At 36.8% G+C, this 24,834-nt stretch overlaps 1 protein-coding gene across 7 annotated transcripts in view; it reads left to right on the plus strand.

The window, feature by feature from the left end:
* The window catches only part of FGD4 (FYVE, RhoGEF and PH domain containing 4), a 109,438-nt gene extending 86,525 nt beyond the window's left edge, over nucleotides 1-22,913 (plus strand). For 6 of the 7 annotated variants that reach the window (XM_061444861.1, XM_061444863.1, XM_061444865.1 and 3 more), the window contains exons 5-17: nucleotides 4,657-4,746; nucleotides 6,783-6,928; nucleotides 11,571-11,727; nucleotides 12,850-12,988; nucleotides 13,926-13,984; nucleotides 14,601-14,747; nucleotides 16,386-16,558; nucleotides 16,882-16,912; nucleotides 17,088-17,183; nucleotides 17,582-17,707; nucleotides 19,567-19,707; nucleotides 21,223-21,363; nucleotides 21,540-22,913. In XM_061444861.1, coding sequence (XP_061300845.1) covers nucleotides 4,657-4,746; nucleotides 6,783-6,928; nucleotides 11,571-11,727; nucleotides 12,850-12,988; nucleotides 13,926-13,984; nucleotides 14,601-14,747; nucleotides 16,386-16,558; nucleotides 16,882-16,912; nucleotides 17,088-17,183; nucleotides 17,582-17,707; nucleotides 19,567-19,707; nucleotides 21,223-21,363; nucleotides 21,540-21,797 — 1,704 coding nt within the window. In that variant the 3' untranslated portion in view covers nucleotides 21,798-22,913. The remainder of the gene's footprint in view (nucleotides 1-4,656; nucleotides 4,747-6,782; nucleotides 6,929-11,570; nucleotides 11,728-12,849; nucleotides 12,989-13,925; nucleotides 13,985-14,600; nucleotides 14,748-16,385; nucleotides 16,559-16,881; nucleotides 16,913-17,087; nucleotides 17,184-17,581; nucleotides 17,708-19,566; nucleotides 19,708-21,222; nucleotides 21,364-21,539) is intronic. The other variant, XM_061444862.1, reaches the window with a different exon arrangement.
* The last annotated feature ends 1,921 nt before the right edge of the window (nucleotides 22,914-24,834 follow it).

Genomic DNA, 24,834 nt, shown 5'->3' on the forward strand with positions numbered 1-24,834 from the left:
GTCCACTGTTGGAAATGGTGAATTAAATTGGGGAATGGTGCGAAACCAGAGCAAAAAGTACTTTTTAGACTTGGAAAAGAAAGCTTATTTTGAAATAGTGTTGCTCTTACAACTATTTCCCCCCATCCGCTTATCACTGTAGATCTGACTAAAGTCAGATTATTGCAGGATCTGGAAAAGTTGAGACAAAATGTCTTAAATTTGGCAGTGTTCTGAAACATTTTACCTAAATGACCAGAACATGTTTTCAAATTATTTACTGAATTAATTTGAAAGTCACAAACCACCAGTATCACAAGTGAAAAGACAATTAGAAGTAAAAAGTTTCCTGCCTCACAGCAGAAGCACCTTCTGTCATAAAATTTGGTCCACTGAAAATGCGGAGGCTGACTAGTATGAGAACATCCCAGTCAGTTAACTTCCTGAGTAACGTCTTGTGAGAAATCTGCTGCTAGAGCTAGCCGAAGACAAGCAGACAACTGCTTCAATGTTTGTTGTGAGACTGGTAGAAAATGGGGATATAGACTGCAGGCATGCCACAGATGGAGAAGAATCCATTACATATCTTTAGTGAAGTCCTTGCTTGTTTTATTTCAATGGCAGTGTTGTGGGCTCTGATATTTCAGATGCAAAACCTGATGGAGGTGGTATATTTCTAAAGGTAAGGTCAAGTTTTGATTAAAATAGGTTGAAAAATATAGTGGTTTCTTTGATTTCAGAAGCTGAGGACTCGAGAGATTAAAGGAGATCTTAAATTCTCCTCGATATTTTCATTTATATTCCTAATACTTAGGGAAGAAAACTGCTGTTTGGGTCATGAAGCAGCTGTGAACATGAATGCCATTCAGGACATGAATGGTTTTAGAAAAGGAAAAATTCACTATGTTACTTCTGACCAAACTCAGCATTATAAACAAACAAGCACAGCGTAGATTGAATGATATTTGTTCATACTCTACATCTCTCATTCTGTGTTGCTTAACATATTAGTGCAAAGCCCTTGGGGCAAGGGCTACACCTAAATAGGGTTGAATCATATATAACATCGCTGTCATGTCAGTAGGTATTGTTTTCTTGGTAGGAGAGAGCTCCTACCAAGGTATGAACAATAAGTTATGGCTATATTGGAATTGAGGTTTATGTAAAGGTTGCTTTACCTTAGCATAATTTTTGCAACTTTAGGACAATGGAAAAAACAATGTTTGGAAATATGAACACGGGTACAAACAGTTCATACTCTCAGCAGCATTTTTCATATAACTTCTTCATTTCAGAGTTCCAAGACCAATTTAAGTAAAAATTGCTTGCTGGAATTTCTGGAACATCCATGGAAATGTAATGATTTTAAGGACATGCAATTTCATACAGAATACATAACTAGGCCCAGGTGAAATACTTCTTGTAAGCATCCATATAGAGGTACAAGTTTGCAGTCCTGCCTCTGATGTGCCTACTGCTATCTCACTTCTGATATTTTGATCCACAGTTAAAATCACATACCTCTAATCTGAGCATTCTCTATGTAGCACAATAGCCATTTCTCTTTGGCTTATACATTGGGTTGCCATGTGTTACAGATTGTCACGGAAGTTTGAAATGTTCCCTGAAATCATTGAGAAGTTTTGATGAAGTGATAGAGGATGTGTCCACGTATACCTTGTAGTTACTATAGTTACTTGCCTCACTATTTTTTGTTAGAAGCAAGGTAACCAATATACCAATATACTAAAAGTATAAAGAAATCGTAGGAAATAGAAAACTTTCCAGAAAATATGTTTGCATATCTTTCATTTTGATTACTGTGCTTGTGAAGAGAAGTGTGGATTTATGGTTATATCCCATGAAAATAAAGCTTAACTTGTAACTTGAGTATTAAAATTCCCTTTTGCTATTAATTATTAGATTTGACACAGTTGTTCTTTAGGGAAGCATTGAAGTTCTCAAAAGCTGAATACTAACTTCATGTTTTCCATGTTTTTTAAATATTTTTTTCGTTCCTCCGTTATCTCTACAAGGTTTTTCAAGGCTGTTTTGTTGAACAGCTCTAATAACGAATGGCTCTGTCATTCTCACTGTCACAAATATCATTCAGGATTTATCTCCAAATGATGCTGTAAAGTTGCTACTTCTGCTTGGAACAGCCAAATTCAGATCTGCAAAAGTTGAGCCTCTTCTTGGAGTTTGCCTGTCCTGAGCCCATAGCTTTCTCCTGCATGCCTGCTTCAAGGAGGGCTGGGTGGGCAGTTGTGGGTAAAGGTGCAGCATAACGTGGTGTGTGCTGCAGCAGAGCTGGGATGGCTGCAGATGAGTTCTCTGAAAGCAGGCAAAAAAGCATATGTATATATACATATTATATATACACACATGCGCGTGTATGCTAGCTGCAGCACTCGTTTTGAGCAGCTGGTGGGTTTTTCCACCAAATGTGCTGTACTGTGTAGCACGGCGCTCCAGGACCTGTGTGCCCACTCATGCATCTGGTCCCAGTTCACCCCATGTGCTCAGGACAAGCAGGTGCCACTTCATCAGGAAAAGCTCCGCAGGAGATGAATGCCACTAATAATAGCAAAATAGCCTGGGTTGTGTTGTTTTCAAGCTGGACTGACCTTGTGGACACCAGGTGCTTTTCTATAGATAGGATACTAGAGACACTGAAGTTGAGTGAATGACTAGGGAGGAGGTTGGAGCTAGTAGCAGAAAAGCCAGCTGGGAGTTCATGTAACGTGGGCAAATCTTGAGATGGTGGAGTGGAAAACTGAGGACTTCCTTAAAATAGAAGTGGCAATACAGCTTTGTGTTATTTTTGCACTGATCTAACCCTGTAGGTGGGTGTTCTTATGCTGGAATAAGAACATGAGACTGCGATTAAAAGATACATCATCTGTGGTGTGTATTTTTTTGCCCACGTAAAAGGTTCCTGTGTCAGATAGCACATTTGATGTAGAGAGAAAGCTGCGGTTCAAGAGTTAGGAAGGTGCAAAATGTTGATACTGAGAGGGACAGGAAAGATGGGGTCAGAGAGTACTGGGAGAGTAAAATGGATTTTTCTGAGTTAGGAGTGAGGATTAAAAATGTTTTTTTTTCTAACTGCTCATTTTATGTGATAGCTTTGAGCCTGTTATGTGTCATTTTTTTCCCCCTCTTAATTAGTTCAAGTGATCTTCTGAAAATTGCAGATTGATTCTATACCAGTGCTTCAGGGAGCCAAGGAACCAGTAGCCCCCATGGTTTTTTGTGCCTCTAGTCCACATATGAGATCCCTTGTAAATGGCTGCACTAAACAGCGTGCTGTAGCCATTAATAGCTAATTCTCCAGCTCCCTGCAATGTCTCTTGACAGCACTTAAAATGCTGTTCTGTACGTTACTGTGGTTGCTGTGCTGATTTAAACAGATTTAATGAACAGCTTTGAAGTTACTGTTGAAAGCCTGTATTTAGGGAGCAGGCTTGCTATGTAACAGTGTGACTGTTAATACTGAAGATTAGAATTGAAATGTGTTCAGATTACTGAATACTGAAAAAGGGGAAAAAAAAACCCACTGAAGTCCTTAAATGAAAAGACTGTACTTTAGTATTCAGTATTCTGCAAACCACCCTTACAAATGTACTTGCAAATGTTTATCATACTCTTGTGGAAAGCAGTGTGCAGTTTGAAATTAGAAATGATTCTCTCAAGCTCTCCTCTTTATTTTTTTAATGAAGTCTTTCCATGGTGTGTCTATTAAGTTGCCACTTTTCCATAAGCACTGTGCTAAGACTGCTGTTTACTTAGGAAAAGACTCGGATGTTGTTAGATGTGAACACTTCTAAATCTGGAAGAAAAAATCTTGTCATGGAAGTGTGGTTTTGTTGAATTTGACACTTGTGAGCCTGAGGCATTTCTGTCCTGTTTTAATATCGTAGAAGGCTGTGCTTTCATTGGTTTGTTGTTTTTTTTTTTGAAGTAACTTCTCACAGCAACTCACAATTTTTTATTCAGACATGTTTAGTTTAATATTGAAATTTGAATGAACATTTTAAGTTTCCATTCAACAGAAGAATCAAAAACGTATTTAGTGGAATGAAAGACTTTAAAGTGAAAACTTTCCCTAAGATGAAGTGACTTCCATAAAGACAGAGCGAAGGAGCCCTCTAATTGCAGTCAACAATTAATCAGCAGTGAGTGTATCGATGAACACAAAACATTTTTGCATGGTATTTTTCAATAATTCTGTCATACAAAGAACATGCAGTTCGAATAACTTTTCAAATGGGGGTGGGAGCGAATGCCAACTGATCCCATCTGTTCCCTCTTACTCGGCAAATCAGTTCTTCCAGCTCTTAAAGGTCAGGTGTACTCGATTACTAGGATATGAACTGATCTGCTGAGTGGTGCTTTGGCAAAGATCCCTGTGAAAACAGGGAAATATGAAAAGTTTTAGGCTTTGAATTTTGCTCTGCTCTTTGACTGTTTTTTACCTGTCTCTGACTTCTGTATTTAATGATTAAACTGCTGAAAAGTTTGTATTTTTTCAAAGTGAGGTGTCTATTACTAAATGTGAAAGTTGGATTTCAATTGTTCTTTGGACTGTAAGGTAACCATACGTCTTTTCAAACTTTTTAAATAATAAATTACATTTCCTCCAGTATTCTAAGAGCTCTTCTTATTTTCCTCCAGGAGACAGATGAGCAAAAACGTCATAAAATTGCCAGTGAACTTCTGCAAACAGAAAAAGCCTATGTCAGCCGACTTGACCTCCTAGATGGGGTATGTTTTTCTTCAATTTGTGTTTATTATCTTGCCTTGAATTCATTTGAATGGCTATGTATAAGTGTGTATTTAAATTACATAAAAGGTGGCATGTTTTTCATGTTTTGCTGACTTTTTCGGTCAGTCATTTGCTCCTGCCCCATAACTTTGCCTGTGTTTCTCTTTGAAAAATGTAGTGTTCTTAAAAGCATTTGGATTTTGTGGATATGAATGCAGTATGTTCTGTGTGTATAGATGTCACTATAAGCAATAGTAGAGCATACCGATAGCCCTTCCAACACAGGATGGATGACCATTTCTTGGCTTCTGGTGAAATAGAGAAGGGTATCATTTTATAATACTGAAATAACCCACCCACTAAAAACTTACTAAATCTTTCAAACTTGAGCCATCCAATCAGAGTTTTTCTTTAGTGCCCAAGAACCTGGGAAGATGCCCATACTACACTATTTTCCCACTATACATTTAGGCTATATCTCATTGAAGTGAACAGAAATTACTTTGCAAGAAAATTCGTGCAAGGAAAGGGTTGAATTTTTTGTGCTCTGTAGAATAAAATTGATATTTCTTAAACAAGAAAGTTTGTAGGTTTTCAGTATTTTCCTTTTAAAGTCTTTACTTCTTCACATAACACATCAGTTTTACCTGGATGCCTGTAACTTTGCATTGTCTTACTCCATGATATTTTTCTCAGACATTGCTGTTTAAATTTCTCAGGTATAACACCTAAGTCTTGTAAAAATGGTTGATGGAAAGTAAAAAGTCTCAACTGATAGAATAATTGTTCAGACTGCTTGGGGATGTAAATAACTGTCCTCATGAAAGTGGATTTACCTAGCATGGTAAATACTAGGATGGATATATGGTGTGTTTGAAAAGACAAAGTATTGCAGAAAAAGTGCTCTGATTTAGAGAAGTTTAAAAATAAAAAGGAAAATTTTTACTTAATTCATAGGTTTTTTTTTCTGATGGGTAATGTACAGTTATTTTCACTAGTGTGATCATAAGAGCATCACTCCTATGCCTGTTTTCCAAATATTAACTGGACAGAGTTCTGAAACTGCTGAACTGCTGCTAATAAGGGGAAACCAGGAAACTTGGAAATAATTGTTATGTTTCTAAACTTGCTTAAAAAGTTATGTAACCCTTATGGTCTTCAAAGTAACTTGTCAAAATTAACTAACTGTCCTCTTGGAGGTGTAGCCTGGCAAGTATGTTTTAAAGGATATGTAAAAGCATATGGATTTTTTCTTTTAAGGTACTTCTGCTGTCTCAATTGGGATGATCAAATTCCTGTCTTCAGACTCTTCTTTCCCTAGCCCTTACCCAAACTCCTGAAGCTCTCTCTAGGGAGATGCAGTCTATTCAAGCATGGGAGAGGGAGGTAAAAGGACAAGAGCTCGCCATAAGCACTGTTTTATGTGCATGTTAACAGCTGCACATCTCTAGACATTTTGTAGCTGCATCTAGTCAGGTAGAGCCCACTGATGAGGAAAGAATGTCTTTTTTTAAAAGACACTGTAATAGAATCCAATCAGAACACGACTCCTTTGATGCTTTAGATGGTGTGTGAAGACTGCTCATAGTCTGCAATTACTTTGATTTCAAAAGGATGAGGGGATACATCATATAAGGAGAGTGGCTGTACTAATGGTGATCAGAGATCATGCTAATTGAAAAGAAAGCAAAGATGGAAAATACAACTAGAAAACTGGGAAAGCTGAGATGATCTAGCTGTTAAAACAGACAAGATGCCTGGAGCTGATCCAGAATGGCACTACTTCAGTTTGTCTTTCCTTAGGTCTGCTCTGCCTACAGAGCTTTCCTGGCTCACAAGAAAAAAAATGTGTGGTGTAAGGGGAGAAGCTTTTACTTTTGGTGATGGAAAAACAATAAATGAGTTTGTCATTACCTGTCTATATTATTGAAATATTAATCTTGTTTACAGTTGGAATAAAAGGGGTGAATAAGTGGTCTTTCACTGATTAAAGATAATAGGCTGATATGTTTGGGGCTCTCTTTTTGTATTGCAGGTATTCTATTCCAGACTCCTCGAGGAAGCCAACAGAGGTTCATTTCCAGCTGAAGTGATTAACAAAATCTTTTCTAACATTTCATCGATAAATGCCTTCCACAGTAAATTCTTACTTCCAGAACTCGAGAAAAGAATGCAAGAATGGTAAGAGGCAATTCACTGGTTAATAGACTACTAAAACTGTGTCTGTAGAAACTCTGTCACAGGATTGAGATAGGGAAGGTACCTTCATAATTAAGTGCTCCAAGCCCAGGAAGTACTGTGGGTAGGAGGACATCTGCTCTTCCACTCTTCGTTATGATCTGACTCAGTAGAGGACTTGCATCATTTGCTCAAAATAAAGGGCATGTAGCTCACTGAAGCCAGTAAGATTACTCATGATTAAATGCCTTGATGAATTAGGGGTTCAGACTGAAATTGTGTGCTACCTGGTGAACTTACTGCACAGAATAAAAAATTGAGATAAATAACGTCTTTTGTGCTATGCTTATAGCACAGTAACCTTTGTCATTACCACTTTCTGCAATAAGGATAAGAGATACATTCTTATTTTTCTGTGTTTTGGTTTCCTGTTTGGAATAAAAATCCATGTCAGGTATATCTTGGGGCCATTTCTCCCCTAGCTTTTCTTGACTTCTATTTGGAGCAAGCAAGAAGGATAGCCAAGGTGTAAATATACTCTGCAACGGTCATTTAAAGATACTGTAATATCTTTATCCTTGGTATATGTGATTCTAGAGATACTAAAATATAGCTACATGCGTTTGGTCTCTATGTAACTGTGGAAAAAAAAAAGTCCCAAACCACTGCTGCTTCCCTACCTTATTTGGGAAAGGGGTCACCTCATTAAATAACCAACCAACCAGAAAAAAACTACAAATTTTGCTTCATCCAATTGTTTCACCTCAGAACCTGTTTGGGTCCTGTATTCCATTTTATCTAGGGTTTATTATGAGGAATTAAAGTGTTCATTTATATATAATTTGCAGTTACACTTTCATATAACTCCTTAATTGTCAAAAATCACACTTAAAAATTGAGAAATACAGCTCCTAAACCACACAGGGGTGCTTTAGACAATGGCTGTGTGTCTCCTGACTCTGTAGGATGATTTCCTGTTTAAAATAATGATTCTTGAAAATAGAATAGTTACCATCCACAAGCACGATAGCCCTGTATAGCTGACAGTGCAAGAAAGTAAGTAAAACGTAAGCTTCGTGAGATACAGGAAGGCTGACACCTTACCTTATGTTCCTTGCAAAATGCGCATGTAAGGTAACCTCACCCTTTTCTTCTAATCAACTGAGAAAAGTCTGTTAGGGAATATGAATACTGAGATTAAAATAGAGTGCATATTCATGAGAAGTGGAGTTTAACTTACTGTAATGATGTTTACTAATCAACTTATGCTACATTATGTGAGTGCTGTATATATTTGAAATTAAATTTGTGATCTTAAAATTTTGCTCTAGATACCTTGTAGAGCACAGAAGATGGGTTGCACTATCTTAAGTATATGCAAAATTCTAAATTGCTGACTAATACTGTGTGTGTAATACTGTGTTTCAAGAGTTGAAAAGTGCTTTTGCAGATGTGCTTTAACTACTATTTGTGCAAAACTAATAAATTGCATCATATAGATACTATCTTTCCACATAGCTTGGAAACAACCTCTGTGATGTACCTGAGACAGCCTGTTTAAATGCCCATAAAACGTTATGCTTCTGGGAGGAGTTAGAAGAAAGGATGCAGTTGAAAAGAATTATTTCTGATCATTGCTGAAAGAAAAAATTGATGGAAAGATAACTTTCCCTCTGCATCACCAGTCTATGAACTGTCTGGCACAACAGTTTCTGCCAGATAGTGCATTTTCCTCAGCAGTTCCCCTTAATTAGACATAAAACATACTTAAACATGTTCTGCTGGTAGGTTTATGCACCACCTCTATTATTCTTTAGCTTCCATTAAAAGTAGTTGAATAAAAATTTCTGACACTTTCCCAGAGTTGGGGTTTGTTTTGAAAACTGGATTGAAAAACATACGCTTTTGCAACTGGGAAAGTAGATCAGAAGCAAATTCTTCTTTCTTAGAAGAAAAGGAAGTGTGAATCTAAGCTTTTTGGGTAGAAATAAGATTGTCTGGTAGTTGCATTTTGAATGAGTTGAGCAACAGCTGGAGCCAAATATCTTTTACAGCATATGGCTTGAAAACACTGGAAGCAGCCTTGTTGTAACATATTTCCCATGGAAAAAGCATAACAGAGCATAACAGTGATCCCACATCAAACAAAATACCTATCTAACTCTGCCTTGTGAACTAGAGGATGACCGAGAGCAGGTATCTGGGGAGGAATATAAGAACACAGCATGATAGCCTCAGGGTGGGGGTGTGAAGAAATTATTTCACTCTTTCAGCACAAAGTTTTGGTATCTGCAGCAATTACAAACTAGACCTACTCATATGATTTGTTTTGCTTTGAAACTGCAACTTCCAAATTTGTTAGACGCCTCTTAGCTCGTATATTGGAAGAGGAAGCAGTTGTTCCATAGTCACCTTTACAAATATTTCTTTAGTTTTCTTGCAGCCATGCTTCGAAATGAGATGCTACAAATCACTAGTAAGTCAGCTATTTCATGTTTGAGTTTTTACAATGTGAAGGTGAATACCATCATGGTCAGATAACACCGAAACACTTTGTATTTCTGTACCTACATTACAATATAAAGTCCTGTTCTTGACCCAGGTAACGATGGTATCGTTGTTGTCAGCAGCAATGCGGTGCTGATTTGTGTCTGTGGTGATAGTTCTCTTCTGATCTTTGTACCCAACAGTAATTGTCTTGGATGTGATGACACTTAGTAGAATTCAGTATTTTGGCTCATGGCAGGTAGTATTTGAATATGGGATGAACTAGTTGTCTATACTTGTAAGTTCATCAAGGGAGGATGTGGTCCTCAGAAGGTTCTGCTTGCTGTGACTTCCCTTGTCCTCCCTATTCTTCCAGAGCTCTTTCTGTGATGTGGACCTTGTCTTTCTTACCTGAAATGATGATGAATTTGTGTTTTTACAGCGTCAGAGTCTTTGGACATATAAGAGTCTTGCATGAAAGCAGTTAGGAATTTTTGAACCTTTATTGATGGTGAAATGGCAGTGCTCTGTATAAATGAGCAGCCACAGGTTCCAAGGAGCAGACATAGCAAACTAAACTGTTCATACTTCTTGGTTTATAAAAGTTCTAACATTTGCTTTTAATGTCTGTCTAGTAATAGCTGTGAAACATTTAAGTAGAAGTATTCTGGTTTTGTGCCAGTTTCTTTGGATAAAAAGTCTTCTTGCTTTAAGGTTCTTTTAACTGTAAAATGTTATCTGTAAAATTTATCAGAAAACATTAATGTCTGTGGATTTGTTTTGTTTTTTTTGGTGACCTTTAGAAATGTATTCACATTTCCTTCAGTTCTGCTGGAATTGGCATGATTTGTCATTTATTTTTGGTTAAAAATTAGGCTGCTACATTGCAATAAAATTATAACCCAGGAAAATAACATTTAGTGAATCAAAGGAGTGGGTTTTTGGTTTAAATTGCTAGCTTGCCTTTGAAAATGTATGTGTCTGCTTGCATATAGAGTGGTTGAACAAATACATCAAACTAGTTAAGGGTGGAGAGAACAATCACCCTTCAGAGGTGATTTCAGAGGCTAGCTTCCCACTATATCTTGCCCCCTTCTCTAGTTACCAGGCCCAGCAGTGGCTTACACCTCTGCCAGGTCATGCACAGGTACCTTTTGAGCCTCCCCCTACTTTACTCGCTCTCCCCCTGCAAGAGGCAGCTGAAGCTGGGCCAGGTTTTGCCAGTTGTGGCAGTATTCACTTGGCAATATTCACAATATGAATAATATTTCTCTTCTGCAGAGCTTTTCTTTAGGAGTTGTGTGTTGAAGTAGACTTTGTGTGTTGAAGTAGACTGATGAAGAAATTGCAGTAGGCTGCTTCACTTTAAACCACTACCACAACATTGCTTGCAGACTTTCAGAAATCCAGAGATACTGAGTTTCTGAGTCTGTTCTTGAAAATGAAATGGGAAATTTGCTTCTTATTGTAGTTCTCAGAGATGCCTGCATGCTGTTCTGCTTTCTTTGTGTGCATCAGGAGTGCTGCTTCTCTGTGCCTCTCCATCAGTTTTTGCTATTCTGTTTTATTTGAAGATGCTATCAGTAGGACTAGATAATCTTCAGAGATCCCTTCCAACCCTAGTGATTCTGTAGTTCTCACAAAAAAAGCCTGGAATCCAAGGGATTCTTTCTGCTTCATAGTTTTTCTTAGATAATGATTTTTGAAAGCTGTCAATGCATGTATTTATAAAAGACACGGAAGGGAAGCTGTACAGTATGGATTTAGTCCTTAAACAAAACCACAGGTTAGATGTTTGAAGGGTTAAGTATGGTCAAAAGGAGATAATGAAGCTTTAAGGAACTGCAAATAAATTAGGCCATGTTTTGCAAACAAAACCTTTCAAGTTTTTCATTATAGGTGGCTTTTCTTTCTTTAGTGCTCTGCATGACCTGTAATGCTTATACATCATCAAAGAGGATAGAAACACTCTTTCTATGTTAATTCTGGTCAGTTTTAATGGTTATGTTGGAACTCTGTAGCAGGCAATCCTAAACAGAAGCGTTCTCTATTAAATGCTTGAAGGATTCTCTATTAAAGGTTATATAATTCTCTATATAACCTTGTGTGACTTTTTTCTTTCCTGTTTGCTCTGAGATTCCACCCTCTTACTTTGCAGGACTACCACCCCCAGAATTGGAGACATTCTGCAAAAGTTAGCTCCTTTCCTCAAGATGTATGGAGAATATGTGAAGAATTTTGATAATGCCATGGAACTGGTGAAAACGTGGACTGAACGGTCACCTCAATTCAAATTCATTATTCAAGACATTCAGGTAATGGGGAGAATAACTTAGATCTCCAAGTAATACAATAATGTATGAAAATATATAGTTTATATAGGGTGAGAAAAGGATTAAAGAGGAAAAAAAATACTAAATTCCTCAGAATTAAAGATTGTTCATTTTGTCTGCTTCATACTGCATTCTGCTTCTTCACCTTCTCCCTTCATATGTGCACATATACCCCCGCAAATCCGGACTTTCAACTGCAAAATAGAGGACCAAAGTAAAAAGGTTAAAACGCGAGAAGACTGAAAGAATACTATTTTGTATTATTTATCTTAAAACAGTATTTAGTTTTGGTATCTGCAACAAAAATTAGTATCAAGTGACCTATCAGTGCAATTATAGATCCTCACACTGAATCTGTAAGTACTGTGTTGGTTCTCACCAGTGCTATTAACGCAGAGCTTTATGCTTTGGAAGTAAGTACACAATCCTCAATGCTGAGGCACAGAAGGTAAAGAAAGCTTAGCAGTTCAGCAATGCGTAAATCTTAAAGCGCTTTTTATACCCTCTAGTGCTCCCTGTAGGTGTCTCTGTGAATTGGAAGGTTATGTGTGTCAGGGAGACTGAGCAGCTAAGGCTGGGATAAGGTTTTTCTACTTAAATTTTACTGCTCAGTGGGGTCTCACAATTCAAAGCCAGGGAAGACAACGATGTGCATTTGAATGAAGTCTTTTAATTGCATAAATTAATATGCATCTTAAAACACTGCTGAGGGGGTTTACATTATAAGTGAAGCTCAGAGAAAGCTTTTCTGCAGACAGGTAAAATAAACCTTCAGAGTCTATTTAAGCGATATTTTCTATTAGGTGGTCATGAACTGTTCTTATTAATTCAGTAATTATTCTCTTGTCTGAGTCATTGCAAGCCTAATTTAGAATACACTGGTGTTTGAGAGATCTTTTGGATACTTAGGAAAGTTTTTACAATTATTTTTAGGAAAGTATTTCTAATTATTTGGTTTGGTAAAGTAGTTCTATTTTCTTTCAGAAGGTCTATCATGCACATTTCAAAATACGTTATTTGTGTTTCATCAATCATAACTTTTATTTTACTATATCGTAATAACATTTTTGCCTGCTACATTGAAATATGTTTACAATTTTTTAGAAGGAAAAAGTGTGTGGAAATTTGACATTGCAACATCACATGCTAGAACCAGTACAACGCATTCCACGCTACGAGATGCTTCTAAAGGACTACCTAAGGAAATTGCCTCAGGATTCTCTAGACTGGAAAGATGCTGAAAGTAAATATCTTCTAGCCATTAAAAGAGCTGAAATAAGATCTAGTAAGAGGGTACTGTAAGTTAGAGATATTCTCAGGAAAAACAAAGTGAAGAGGCAAAGTCCCTCTGAAAAGAATGCCAAATTTTCTTAAGGGGAGATGCAGGATTGTAGGATTCTCTGGGGGGAAAAAAAAGTGTTTGAATAGTGGATGAAGTTAATTTAAAATTTCTAAAGCCTTTAGTGTCCTCCTGGAGTTCATAAGTTTTGGATTAGCATACAGGATTTATTTGCTTTGTAGATGATCAGGGGTTGTGGTGGTGGTTTTTCTTTGGTGGTGTTTTTTTTTTTTTTTTTTTTGTAATTTTGGTTTGCTTTATGCACATTTGGAATGTGTGTCTGTAGAAAAACGGAGTTACACTCATTATTGTATTTTTTCCTGTAGGAAAAAGAACAGCCCATTTTTAAATTTATACCTCCCTGTATTTACACAAGAACAGTTCAAGATATTTCCATGATTGTTCAAAATTACTGGCCAGATAATTAATTTTTTTTTAAATACTTAATTGTTAGTGAGCTGTTTCAACTAAAAACCCACAGTTTGATATTCTGAACTACTTTGTGAAAAGAGGGGAGGGAACCATGAGTGGTCATGTCATAAAAATCATGTCATAAAAAACATGATTCTAAGTGCTGCAGCTCTAAAGTAATCTGCAGTAATTCTATTCTGATCTTTCCAGATTACAGTTTCTATTTGGTAGTTGACTTTCTTAAGCTTTCCACTTTACCTTGGTTATTTTTTGTTGATAACTTCAGAAATTTATTATGGTGTGTAATTTACATAAAAATGGCAAATGGTTTTGTAGACTGATCCTTCTTTTTTTTTTTTTTTTTTTCCTCATATGTAATATGTAAAAGTGCAGCTTTTTGGGTTTACTTTTTTCTTTTCCTTCTGTCTAGGATCCCTGGAAATTATATCCACTGCAGCAAGTCACTCGAATAGCGCAATAAGAAAAATGGTAAATTGTCCTTGTTTCCCAGGTCACTTTTTAATATATTATATTTGAGTATTTGGTGAAGCTAGGAGTGTGAAATGCAAATGTACCCAAAAAGGGTCCCCTGGGTCCAGGTGGTTGCTCCTACTTAATGTACTTATACAGCTCCTGGGAATGATAGACAAAATCTAGCATTGCACCTAATTCTCTAAAGGGGAAGATAGGACAGGCTGGGTTCATCTCCTCGCTCAAATAGGTGATACCATGCTGGACATTTAACCTCATTTCACTTGTGGTTGTCAGTGGAAGGATAATGTTTGTAAAGAGTAGTTACTGCTTCTCTACAGTATTAGGCTGGCATGACAGGCACTTGATTAAGTATGTAAGATACTTTGGACAAGAGATAATACAGGCTGCATGTATAACTACATTTTTTAGATTACCAAGGAGGTAACATTCCTAAAAATACTCGTTACTGCATCAACTAATCAGCCTGTATGTCTGACTGTACGTAACAGGCACATACATGTTTTTCAAAGCTAACATTCTCCAGGCTTACACAACCTCCCATAATTTCATTTAAATATGCTTAAAGATCTGTGTTTTTAATTAGTTTTATAACTGTATTTTCCCTGTAAAGGAGAATCTAAAGAAATTGTTAGAGATATACGAGATGCTGGGAGAAGAGGAAGACATTGTGAACCCTTCAAATGAACTGATAAAAGAAGGACAGATCCTTAAACTCGCTGCTCGCAATACATCTGCTCAAGAACGGTATCTTTTCCTAGTAAGTATGGTGGCCTGTGTTTGCAGGAGTGGCTGTATATCTTTCTAAATGCAAAAGAACTACCAAAGAGAGAAGGAAATCCTCTCTAGCTGATGTCAGTGCCTTTCCACTAGTGATATTAGAGCATGAGTAAAACTTACACTGCTTACAGAAAGGCTTCAGTGGAGTGGCTAGAATGGAATACATGGTTTTAAACAAATGGAACCAGAGTCCAGCAGCTCACTTTTACCTAAAGTGGCTGCTGATTATAAATGCAGGTCCTAGAGCACAAGAACTTTGATGTTCTCATGAAATTGAAGTTTAATGTTCTAGTCCTGACAGATCGTGTGTTGAGGCCCCAGTAAAGTCTTACGGTCCTGTGGGAGCTTGTTACCATGGCAGGTCATCCTCTTGTCAGGTGTGTGTCGTGTCTTGGGCCTAAAAAGCTACAGCCATGCCACCTTACAACTTGCTTGCAAAAGTTTTGATATAGTTCATTGTTTTAAAAATTGCATAGTTCAGCTGTATGCTAATACAGTTTTTAATGTATTAGCATTAAAACCTGCTAATACATTTCTGCTTATAAACCTCTGGCATTGCAATTCTGGTTAATAAAGACTAGTAATGGGTTGTTGAGGCACAACTGCTTATCTGTGCTTCTAACAAAAGGAGAAACCATTGAATAGTAAGACCTAAGATGGGGCTGGACAGCTAATTAAAACAATGTGCACTGCATATGAGAGGTGACAAGTTCAAATGTGCTTTATCTGTGATACAGATTAAGCAATGGGCTAGACAGGATTTCTATGAACTAGGATTTAACCAAAGTGAGTTTCTCTTTTTAATAATTAATTTTGAGAAAAATGTGAGGGGAAAAAAACGTGAGAAAATTAAACACTATAGATCTAATGACTGTGCTTCTAGGCTGGGGCTTTAGACATTTGCATATTTTTAAAGTTCTTATCTTTACTTCTTGTTACTCTTTTTTTTTTTTTTTTTGTCCTGTGATATTGAGGGTTTCAGTGAATAAAAACTCTAAGAAATGTTCTTCTGTCTTGGAGAAAAGACGTATAATTTCCTCAAATGATATTAGTTACAACTTCTACAAATCCAAATTATTTTGGTACCTAATTCTCTAAAGTTGAAGATGGGACAGGCTGGGTTAAATTCCTGGCTCCAAAAGTTGATACCATGCTGGTATCACCTATTAGGTGATAATACCCTAATACTGAATTAGGGTATTAGGGTAAATATAAACCTATACACTGAAGAAAACAGTTATTTTTCAGTTTAAAGTAGGTGTTGCAGAACTGGGGCTTAAGAATGGGATTTTCTAACAGAAGCTGTACAGTGCTATAAAATACCCAGTCTGAGAACAGTTGATAACAAATGCTATGAAGATTGCTCTGCATAAACCATCATTCATCCACTGAAGGTGTCCTTTAATCTTATTTCTAAACAAGTAAGAAAAAGAAATTGTCTTGCATTAGAACTTTGGCTTTCTTGTATATCAGTTGAGTGGGAAAGAGCCTACTTTGTCACCCACAAAGTCTGGCTTTCTGATATCATCCTGCTGTCAGTAAAAAATGTGGCTTTATCAGTGTTTTTGCAAAACACTGCAGTAATTGCAAACCCATGCATTTCTTTCTTTTTTCCCAGTTTAACAACATGTTGCTCTACTGCGTCCCCAAATTCAGCCTGGTAGGATCAAAATTCTCAGTTCGAACCAGAGTTGGCATAGATGGTATGAAGATTATAGAAACTCATAATGAAGAATATCCACACACTTTTCAAGTGTCTGGAAAAGAGCGAACACTGGAGTTGCAGGCCAGGTAAGCAGTCTTTTTATCTAGCTTTTGGAGGATTAAATATATGCATGAAAAAGAGTGGACTAATTGATTTAGAGAAAGAGGCTTCATCTTAGTATCAGTGTTTTGAAAATAGCCTAGGCTATCACTTGAGTTCACTGCTTAGTGCTTGCAAACTTGTGAAAGCCTAAAATCATGCTTTTGTTTTCTGTTTTAAGATGGACAGTTAATATTGTTTTAATTTAAATTCCTGAGAATTACTGCAGAAGCTTTTGCAAGAAGTTTTTGATAGTGAGAAAATGTTTCCTGAACTAGTTTTTGACTAATATTTCAAATATTTCTTTTAGTTCTGAACAAGATAAGGAAGAATGGATAAAGGTAAATTTATCTGAATTCTATATTTTTCTAAACATTTTTTTCAATGAAGCAATCAAAAAAGTAATAGTCATATTTTCTAGCTGTAGCTGCCCTCTGCTACTTAATAACTGGCAAGAATGCAGAGAATCTGTTTTAAGTGTAATATGTTTGAGGGATTTCTCCACTGTTTCCTCAGGCACTTCAGAATACGATAGAAGCTTTTCAGCAGAGGAATGAAACTTTCAGAAATGCTATTGCTAAAGAATATGAAGACATGCCTGTTGAGGTATCTGTAAGTTGCTGTTATTCCTTTGTAACCTTCTTAGTACCCATTTTGTTCTTCAATAACTGGGAAAACATTGGCAGAAACTTTGCTTGCAAGCTTTTCACTCTTATAGCAGAGGAATTATGAAGTAGTCATCTTTTGGGGAATTGTTTTTCTTCATAATGCCAAATCTTATAAACAATCTTTTTTTTTTTTTTCATTTGTAACATGTAACAGAGCATCCTTTCACTGAGGCATAATGATTTTCTTTGTTATTTCTTGTATATTCTTCAAAATGCATCTTGAGCTCTGTTTCGACATTTCCCTTCCAGAGGAAGAGAATAATAATTTTCTCTATTTAAAGTACTGCACAACTTTTTACACTGGCTTTTTTATTCTCCCACCCTCCCCCTGGCCCCATTCAGAATGCTGAGCTTGGGAAGAGAGCACCAAGATGGATACGAGACAATGAAGTAACCATGTGCATGAAATGCAAGGAGCCCTTTAATGCCCTGACAAGGAGAAGGCACCACTGCCGAGCATGTGGACATGTAAGTGCAAAACCCCAGCTGCTGTAGCTCGTGAGCAGGCTTGGGAATGGGTCTAAGCACCTACTTGACTTCTGGTGCCTGCTTGTTATTCTGCAGAGTTTGTTGCTCTGCTTGTGGCTGAGAGAAGCTGTGTGTAGCATACAACAAAGGAATCCTCTGTCTGCTTTAGTTAGCATCGTAAATTTGTAAGTAATTTGGAGCAGCGGAAGATGCATGTCTTTGTAAAATGTTCCAAGCCCCCAGACCTACTGTACTGTTATTTCTGAGTGGCTTCCACTGATCTCAACAGTTTCAAGACCATATTTAAACTGGAATAAGGTAGGTGTATACTGGGCAGCACTGACTGCCTCCTCTTCCCATTCAGCTACTTTCTCTTTCCTATTCATAAGAAGATAATGTAGCCCTGCAGTTTCTCATTGGGCCAACTTGGAGCTGTTCCCAGCTGGGTTCAGCATGTAACTGTGCGAACATGCGTGAAGCATCAGGGAAGCAGAGAGCTTAGGATTGGGAGAGAGTATTACTGCTGTTTTCTGTGTATGATGCTATGGTAATGTATGCTGCTTTAAAGCAACCATGAATTAGTGGTATGATTTGAGAGTTTTCAGAAGTTAACAAAAGAGCAAACACCCCATGCTTTCTGTTCTTGCCATCCAGCAGCAATGCCTTTGTCCAGCAGATGGCAGTGCAGGCCCAGGTTTAATTCTTCTCTTACAGGTTATCTTGCACGATTTCTTTATAATATTTTTATGTGTCATGAAGGCTTATTCCATTCACAGTGCTGCTTTTTTGCATTATTTTTTTTATTGATTATACAATGTAGTCTGTTTTGTGGGTTTTGTTTTGTTCCCCCCCGATCATTGTCTTAAAACTCATGTTAATCTTAAAATCACACCTTTCCTTTTTATTCACCCTCTTGTTCAGACTCCTAATTTCCCTCTCTTGTAGTACTATCACAGTTTATGCACTTTAATTTTTTATTTTTTTTTTCCATGTGTATTACTTTGGGTCACTTGTGTTTTTCCAGCAGTGACTAATTGGGAATGCTTCAGTAGTATTCTCTAGGGATATTAGTTGAAGGTAGTGTTATAGATTAGTACTGCAAAACCCCGGTCCACAATAAAATTTTGTTCAGGTGTTTTGAGTGGTCCAAGTCCATTTGTCTGCCGTTCTTTCTTGAAATAACTTCACTCAAAATTTTTATGCAGGGCATCTTTTTCATCTGAAAGAACATTTCTGTGGAAAAACATTGCTAACGAAACGTTCTTTCAGATATCTCATGGGTTGCAGTTTTATGCATATAAATGTACAGTGAGAAGAAAAATCATTGTGATATTGGCTTATTCTGTGTACTTATGAACAGATTATAAAACTGAAAATTTAATAGCAGGTTAAAAATATCTATTTCTTATTATTGTTTTCATCAATAATGTGCATCTCACTTGTACATTTCTCAGGCTATGTAGATAAAAAAAAGGTAAATATAGCTTTTCAGGTTGGCATCTTAACAAACTGGAAAGGATTTTCTTCTAGGAAGCTGAAGGATTTTCTTTCTGTAGCATGGCTTGTGCTAGATTCTATTTCTAACTTTAACCTACAGATAGGACTGAAAGACTAATGTGATTTTATGGAAAGTACGAAGTTTCATCAGGTAAATAGTAAAAGCTGCTTCTAGTTAAGCAGCAGTGGCACAAATTTGGAAAATCATTTTCAATTGAATTTGTAATGACATGTCATAAAGGCATTATCTTTCTTGTTCTGTGGAATGAAACAATATATTACTAAGTAGAGAAAATATTACTGGTTTTTAATTCAATTATGTTTTCATGATTTTTATATGTAAGTTATCTTTTTTTTCTAAGGTGGTTTGCTGGAAATGTTCTGATTACAAGGCACATCTTGAATATGATGGCAATAAATTGAACAAAGTCTGTAAAGACTGCTATCATGTTATAATTGGTTGTACAGACAGTGAAGAAAAGAAGAAGAAAGGGATCCTGGAGGTAAGTAATTTAAAAATCATATATGTGCATACACGCAGTTTCAATTCATCAGTAAGTGAAAACTGGTAGCATTCTTGAAGGGCTATTTTCTGTTTGAGAAATAAAAGGTATGTGGACCAAATTCATCCTGTCCAATAGACTTTGATTTTCACCATTAATCTTTTACAATACTACATTGTTTCTTATTTTTATTCTTCTTCGTTAAGCTGTCATAGCAATAAAACCCACTGCTGCTACAATGATTTTTGAGAACACATACCCAAACTGAAAGAACTGAGGAGGGAAGAGAGAGTAATAAGGGAAAATTTTGCTATTCCAAGTCTGAGTTGTAAAATACTGTTTTGATCAGTGTACGCAATGTACCTTTAAGTCATCAAGTTGCTCTCACCTTTTGACATCTAAAAATTCAAGGTCTCAATCAGACAATAAGGAGCTATGTTTCTTTTATAACTGTGGGAGAAACAGGCACCTTACAACTGCAATTAACCAACTGCACATTTCTTAAATCCCCCTTTACAGGCCCTTTCAAAACACCTGACTTACATTAGGGAAAGATCATCTTAATTTTGTTAAGACATACTTATCTTGAGATGTAGTAGAGAGGGATTGACCCGTGAGCTAAATAACAACAGAAAAAGAAGACAAAAATAAGACACAGGTTATGATTCCATATACAGGTCTTAATCCATGTTGGTTTCACTACACTCTCCTAAATAAGAAAGTAAGGACTGCAAAACTCCACTAGCTTACCTTATAGTCAAGAGTCTGCTCTTTCTTGGCATGGTGCCTTTTTTAAGGTAGCTAAGGAGCTACAGAGTCTCTTAGAAATGTCCATCTGCTTGCTGGCTCTCATGACAGTAGAGCAGTTAGTAGCATGTTGCAGCAGCCAGACAGCACCACTACTAGGAGAGAAAAAAATGTATTCAAGGGAACTTTAACAAATGATCGTTTTGTGTTCTTTCTGATCTTCTCAGGATCACCATTTATCCCAAATAGCATGCCATTTTGTCTTCAGTTTTTAAGCAGTTCACCTAATCTTTTTGCTACGTGCTTGCATTCTTATGCTGTTCTTAAAAATATATTTGCATCTGATCCTGCCATAATATTTTGAATACCAAAAAAGCGTAGCTGTCATATTGGACAGTTGTTAGCACTTAAATGCCTGACATGATGTTGTTTAGAAATCGGATGTTGTAGGTCCTAAGATACATAGAAAGGCTATCTGTGGAGGCAGAATTAAATTTAGAATGATCTAGAAGTGTGTAATCCAAAATTACCAATGAAAGAAGGAACAGACTACACATGTTAAGGGAGTACATGTTGTGATTGTAAGTATGTAATATATAAATATTTTCCATAAACCCAGTCCTTCATGATCTTACTTAGATAGTTGCTCAAGTGTTTTTTTTGCAGATTCTATCCAAGGTTGGATATGAATGGTGATGAAGTTTTCCTTTTCTGTTTTCTGTGGTTTTAGTCTGTATTTTCCTTTTTATGCTTTGCACTCTCTCCTAGATTGAATCTGCAGAAGTTTCTGGAAATAGTGTTATATGCAGCTTTCTTCAGTACATGGAAAAATCAAAGCCCTGGCAGAAAGCATGGTGTGTTATACCTAAGCAGGAAGCTCTTGTGCTGTACATGTATGGTGCTCCACAGGTATGTGCAGATAAAATGGAAAAGATTTCAGTAATTGTCACTGCCATCTGAGGAAGAAAAGTCTGATAGCTTAGGAATGGAGGAAAGACCCTATTGTTTTCATCAACCTGTATAGTAAATGAGAGTTAGCGGGCAAATTAGTTGTCTATTCTTAATCAAGAATTTCTTCTTCTTAGGATGTTAAAGCTCTGGCTACAATTCCACTTCTGGGCTATACAGTAGATGACACTCCAAGAAGCGCTGACCTCCCACACAGCTTCAAACTGACCCAGTCTAAGTCTGTGCACAGCTTTGCTGCGGACAATGAGGAACTAAAACAGAAATGGCTGAAAGTTATCCATTTAGCTGTAAAAGGTGAGACACCAGAATGTCAAACTGAACTGCAGGTGAATTTAGAAGAGCAACCTGAGTCTTCTAAAACTTGTGAATGCTGAAGCTCAAGAACACATGTATTTTTGAAAGATTTCAGTTGAATTTGCGGTTAACCTTTGTGTTAACTGTTCTTTGCTCAATCAAGAAATCTTACAACTGTACACATCTTAGCACTTTATGTTTGGGAAAAATTCTGGTCTTTTTAGGGATCTTTTTCTTATATTTATGTTCTGTCAATAAAGGTGATGTACAGGTCCATTTCAGAGACTTTTTTAAAAAATGTGAATGTTATTAAAAAAACTTACTACTTGTTTGTCATGATACAACCTTTTTTTTTTTTTTTTTTTTTTTTTGAAAATCCAGTTGCTCTTGGTTTAATGTTTCCTTCTTTCATTAAGAATGCAAATACTGAAGCTTCCTACTTACACGTTAGGACTTGCAACAGGATAAAAGATATACCTCCACATTTCCAAAATAGATGTGTAGTTAAATATGCAGGGACAGTTTGGTTTAATGTATGTAGTTTATAGATTGAATTCCACAGATCTGTACATATGTTGTATTCACTTGTCTCTTTTAATTAAAGTAATGCAAATTGCTTTCACAGGTATATTGGCTTTTAAAGTTTCAATTTATCAAGGAAACAATCTATTGATTTTTCAATCTAGAAATTAATACCTAAAATATGAGAAAACAATATATAATATATGTACAGTATTAAAAATGTTCAATTCTTGATCATTGCTTTGATTTCATGATACTGGGTTCCTGTTAGTGAATAATTTATTTAAAAAGCATGTTTTCTATTTGAAATTAAACACAGTTCTAAATTAACAAATACTTTTCAGTGATTTGTTTTAATAGCTGACACTTAATGATCTTGATATTTTTATGCATCAAAAAAATAACAGTAATGTAAGTGGCATGCAATGGACAAATATGTTCCAGTTGTGTTTAAAAGAGCAGTCGCTTTTTTTTCTGTGTCCTATCACTGTTTTCCTTTAAGAGTGCAGTAGTTAATTACTCAAATGCAGTATGTGGTTTGAGAAGAGCAACAGATTCTAGTAACCTTCTGGGAACATGAGTTTTGGCTATTATGGTTTTTGGAACAAAAGAACATTTTCAACTTAAGCCTTTTAATTTTTGCGGAAGATTAAATACTGTAATATTTATGACAACAGTCTTCAAGAATTATTGTTCTAAAGTAGAACCTGCTTTATACAAATTTAGTATGAAGTCTGAGCCGGCAAACCTCAAGTTAACTATCAAGTTAGCAATCTCAAATCTCAATTTAACTAACATTATTTGCATTCCACTTATGGGAATAAGGACTTGTTGTCCTTATGGTATTAGGTCCCTCATGAACTTTCATTCTTATTAGGGTTTTTATAAATACAGGTAAATGACCTCCCTAAATTTTTTATTGTAACATCCTTGAATTAAATATGGCAAATTCGGAGGTAGTGATTGACTATCGATAGACAATTAAAATCATTGCTATTTTTTCTGACCCCTGAAAGGAAAGAAAATATGTAGCTTCTATAATTAATTTGTCATAAGAACATTCAGGAGTCGTACTTCTTGATATAACTGCAATCTGTATTTTAAATCATGTCAAGCTGAAGAGCTTGGTTTCAAGTTCAGTTTAGTTAGTAACATGAGGGCAGATTTAAATTGTTGCTTCTTTATAGTGAGAATTCCAAAGCTACTCTTTGTGTCACACAGTAGGAAAAAAAAAAACCACAAAAGAACAAACCCAGCTCATTTAGCATTTAACAAGGGATTGTTAAAGTAACCTCTGTTTTTAGTGTCAAGCATCCAATGGTGTCTATCATTCTTTGGTAAGAAGAATGTCATGCAACTTAATGTTAGTGGTCTGGATTTTGCTCTCACCTGCACAAATCTGCCTTTAGACTTCAACGTTTCACACTAGTTTTAGTAATTATCAGGACACAGCATTGTACAGTAACTCCACAACTGACTTTGTGCTTGTCAGTTCTGGATTTTTCCTTGGGTACTCCACGTGCCCAGATTATTCTGCATGTAACCCTAGTATTACTTTTATCTGATGTGCAAGCTCTTCTGTAATTCTCTTTAAGTTACTTCTGTCAGTTGTACTTGCCTTTAGTTGCAGGCAGCTCAAGCCCGTTTTGATTCACACTGGTGAGTACAATCAAATCTTCACCAAGGTCTCCCTAGCTAGTATGTGTTATCTTGTGTATATCTTGGCAAGGGAAGGGGGAACATTCAGTAAGCAAGAACAACTTTCTGTGGCTAGCTTGCTTTCAATGGTCATCTCCTGAGAGTGGGTATTTTCTAGAGAGCCTCAAGTGCAATTGTGAGATCTGTAGAGTCATCTTGCCACATCCCAGTGTACCTTTGTTTCTCATGTTCAAGTTGTTGAGTGTAAGGGGAGAAGCTGCATTAAAGGAGTCTCTAGATAAGATGGACTGAGCTGTATTGAAAATAATATGATGGTATCACTGTAATCATAGAATCATTTAGGTTGGAAAAGACCTTTAGCATCAACTACTTCCCTAGGCAATCTGTTCCAGTGCTTGACAACCCTTTCGGTGAAGAAACTTTTTCCTAATATACAATCTAAACCTCCCCTGGCACAACTTGAGGCTATTTGCTTACTGCTTGTTGCCTTGGAAAAAAGACCAACATCCATCTCGCTACACCCTCCTTTCAGGTAGCTGTAGAGAGCAATAAGGTCTTTCCTTTTCTCCAGACTAACCAACTGCCATTCACTCAGCTGCTCCCCATGAGACTTGTGCGCTAGATCATTCATGAGCTTTGTTGCCCTTCTTTGGACATGATCCAGCACCTCAGTGTCTGTGTTGGTGTGAGGGGCCCAAAACTGAATGCAGTATTTGAGGTGTGGCCTCAGCACCTCAAATACTGTGCAGGACATGAGGTGCTGAGTCCTGCACACCTTTGCTGTGCAAGACTCAGCAAGCAGTCCAGTACAATCACACCCCTGGCCCTGCTGGCTATGGTATTGCTGATAAAGGCCAGGATGCTGTTGCCCTTCTTGGCTGTCTGGGCACAAGCTGCTCATGTTCAGCTCTGTCAGTCAGCACCCCCAGGTCCTGT

The sequence above is a fragment of the Pezoporus flaviventris genome, unplaced genomic scaffold, assembly GCF_033815535.1.
Source record: "Pezoporus flaviventris isolate CSIRO_AGI_PZ_B2104156 unplaced genomic scaffold, CSIRO_AGI_Pfla_v1 ptg000002l, whole genome shotgun sequence".
Classification (NCBI taxonomy): domain Eukaryota; kingdom Metazoa; phylum Chordata; class Aves; order Psittaciformes; family Psittacidae; genus Pezoporus; species Pezoporus flaviventris.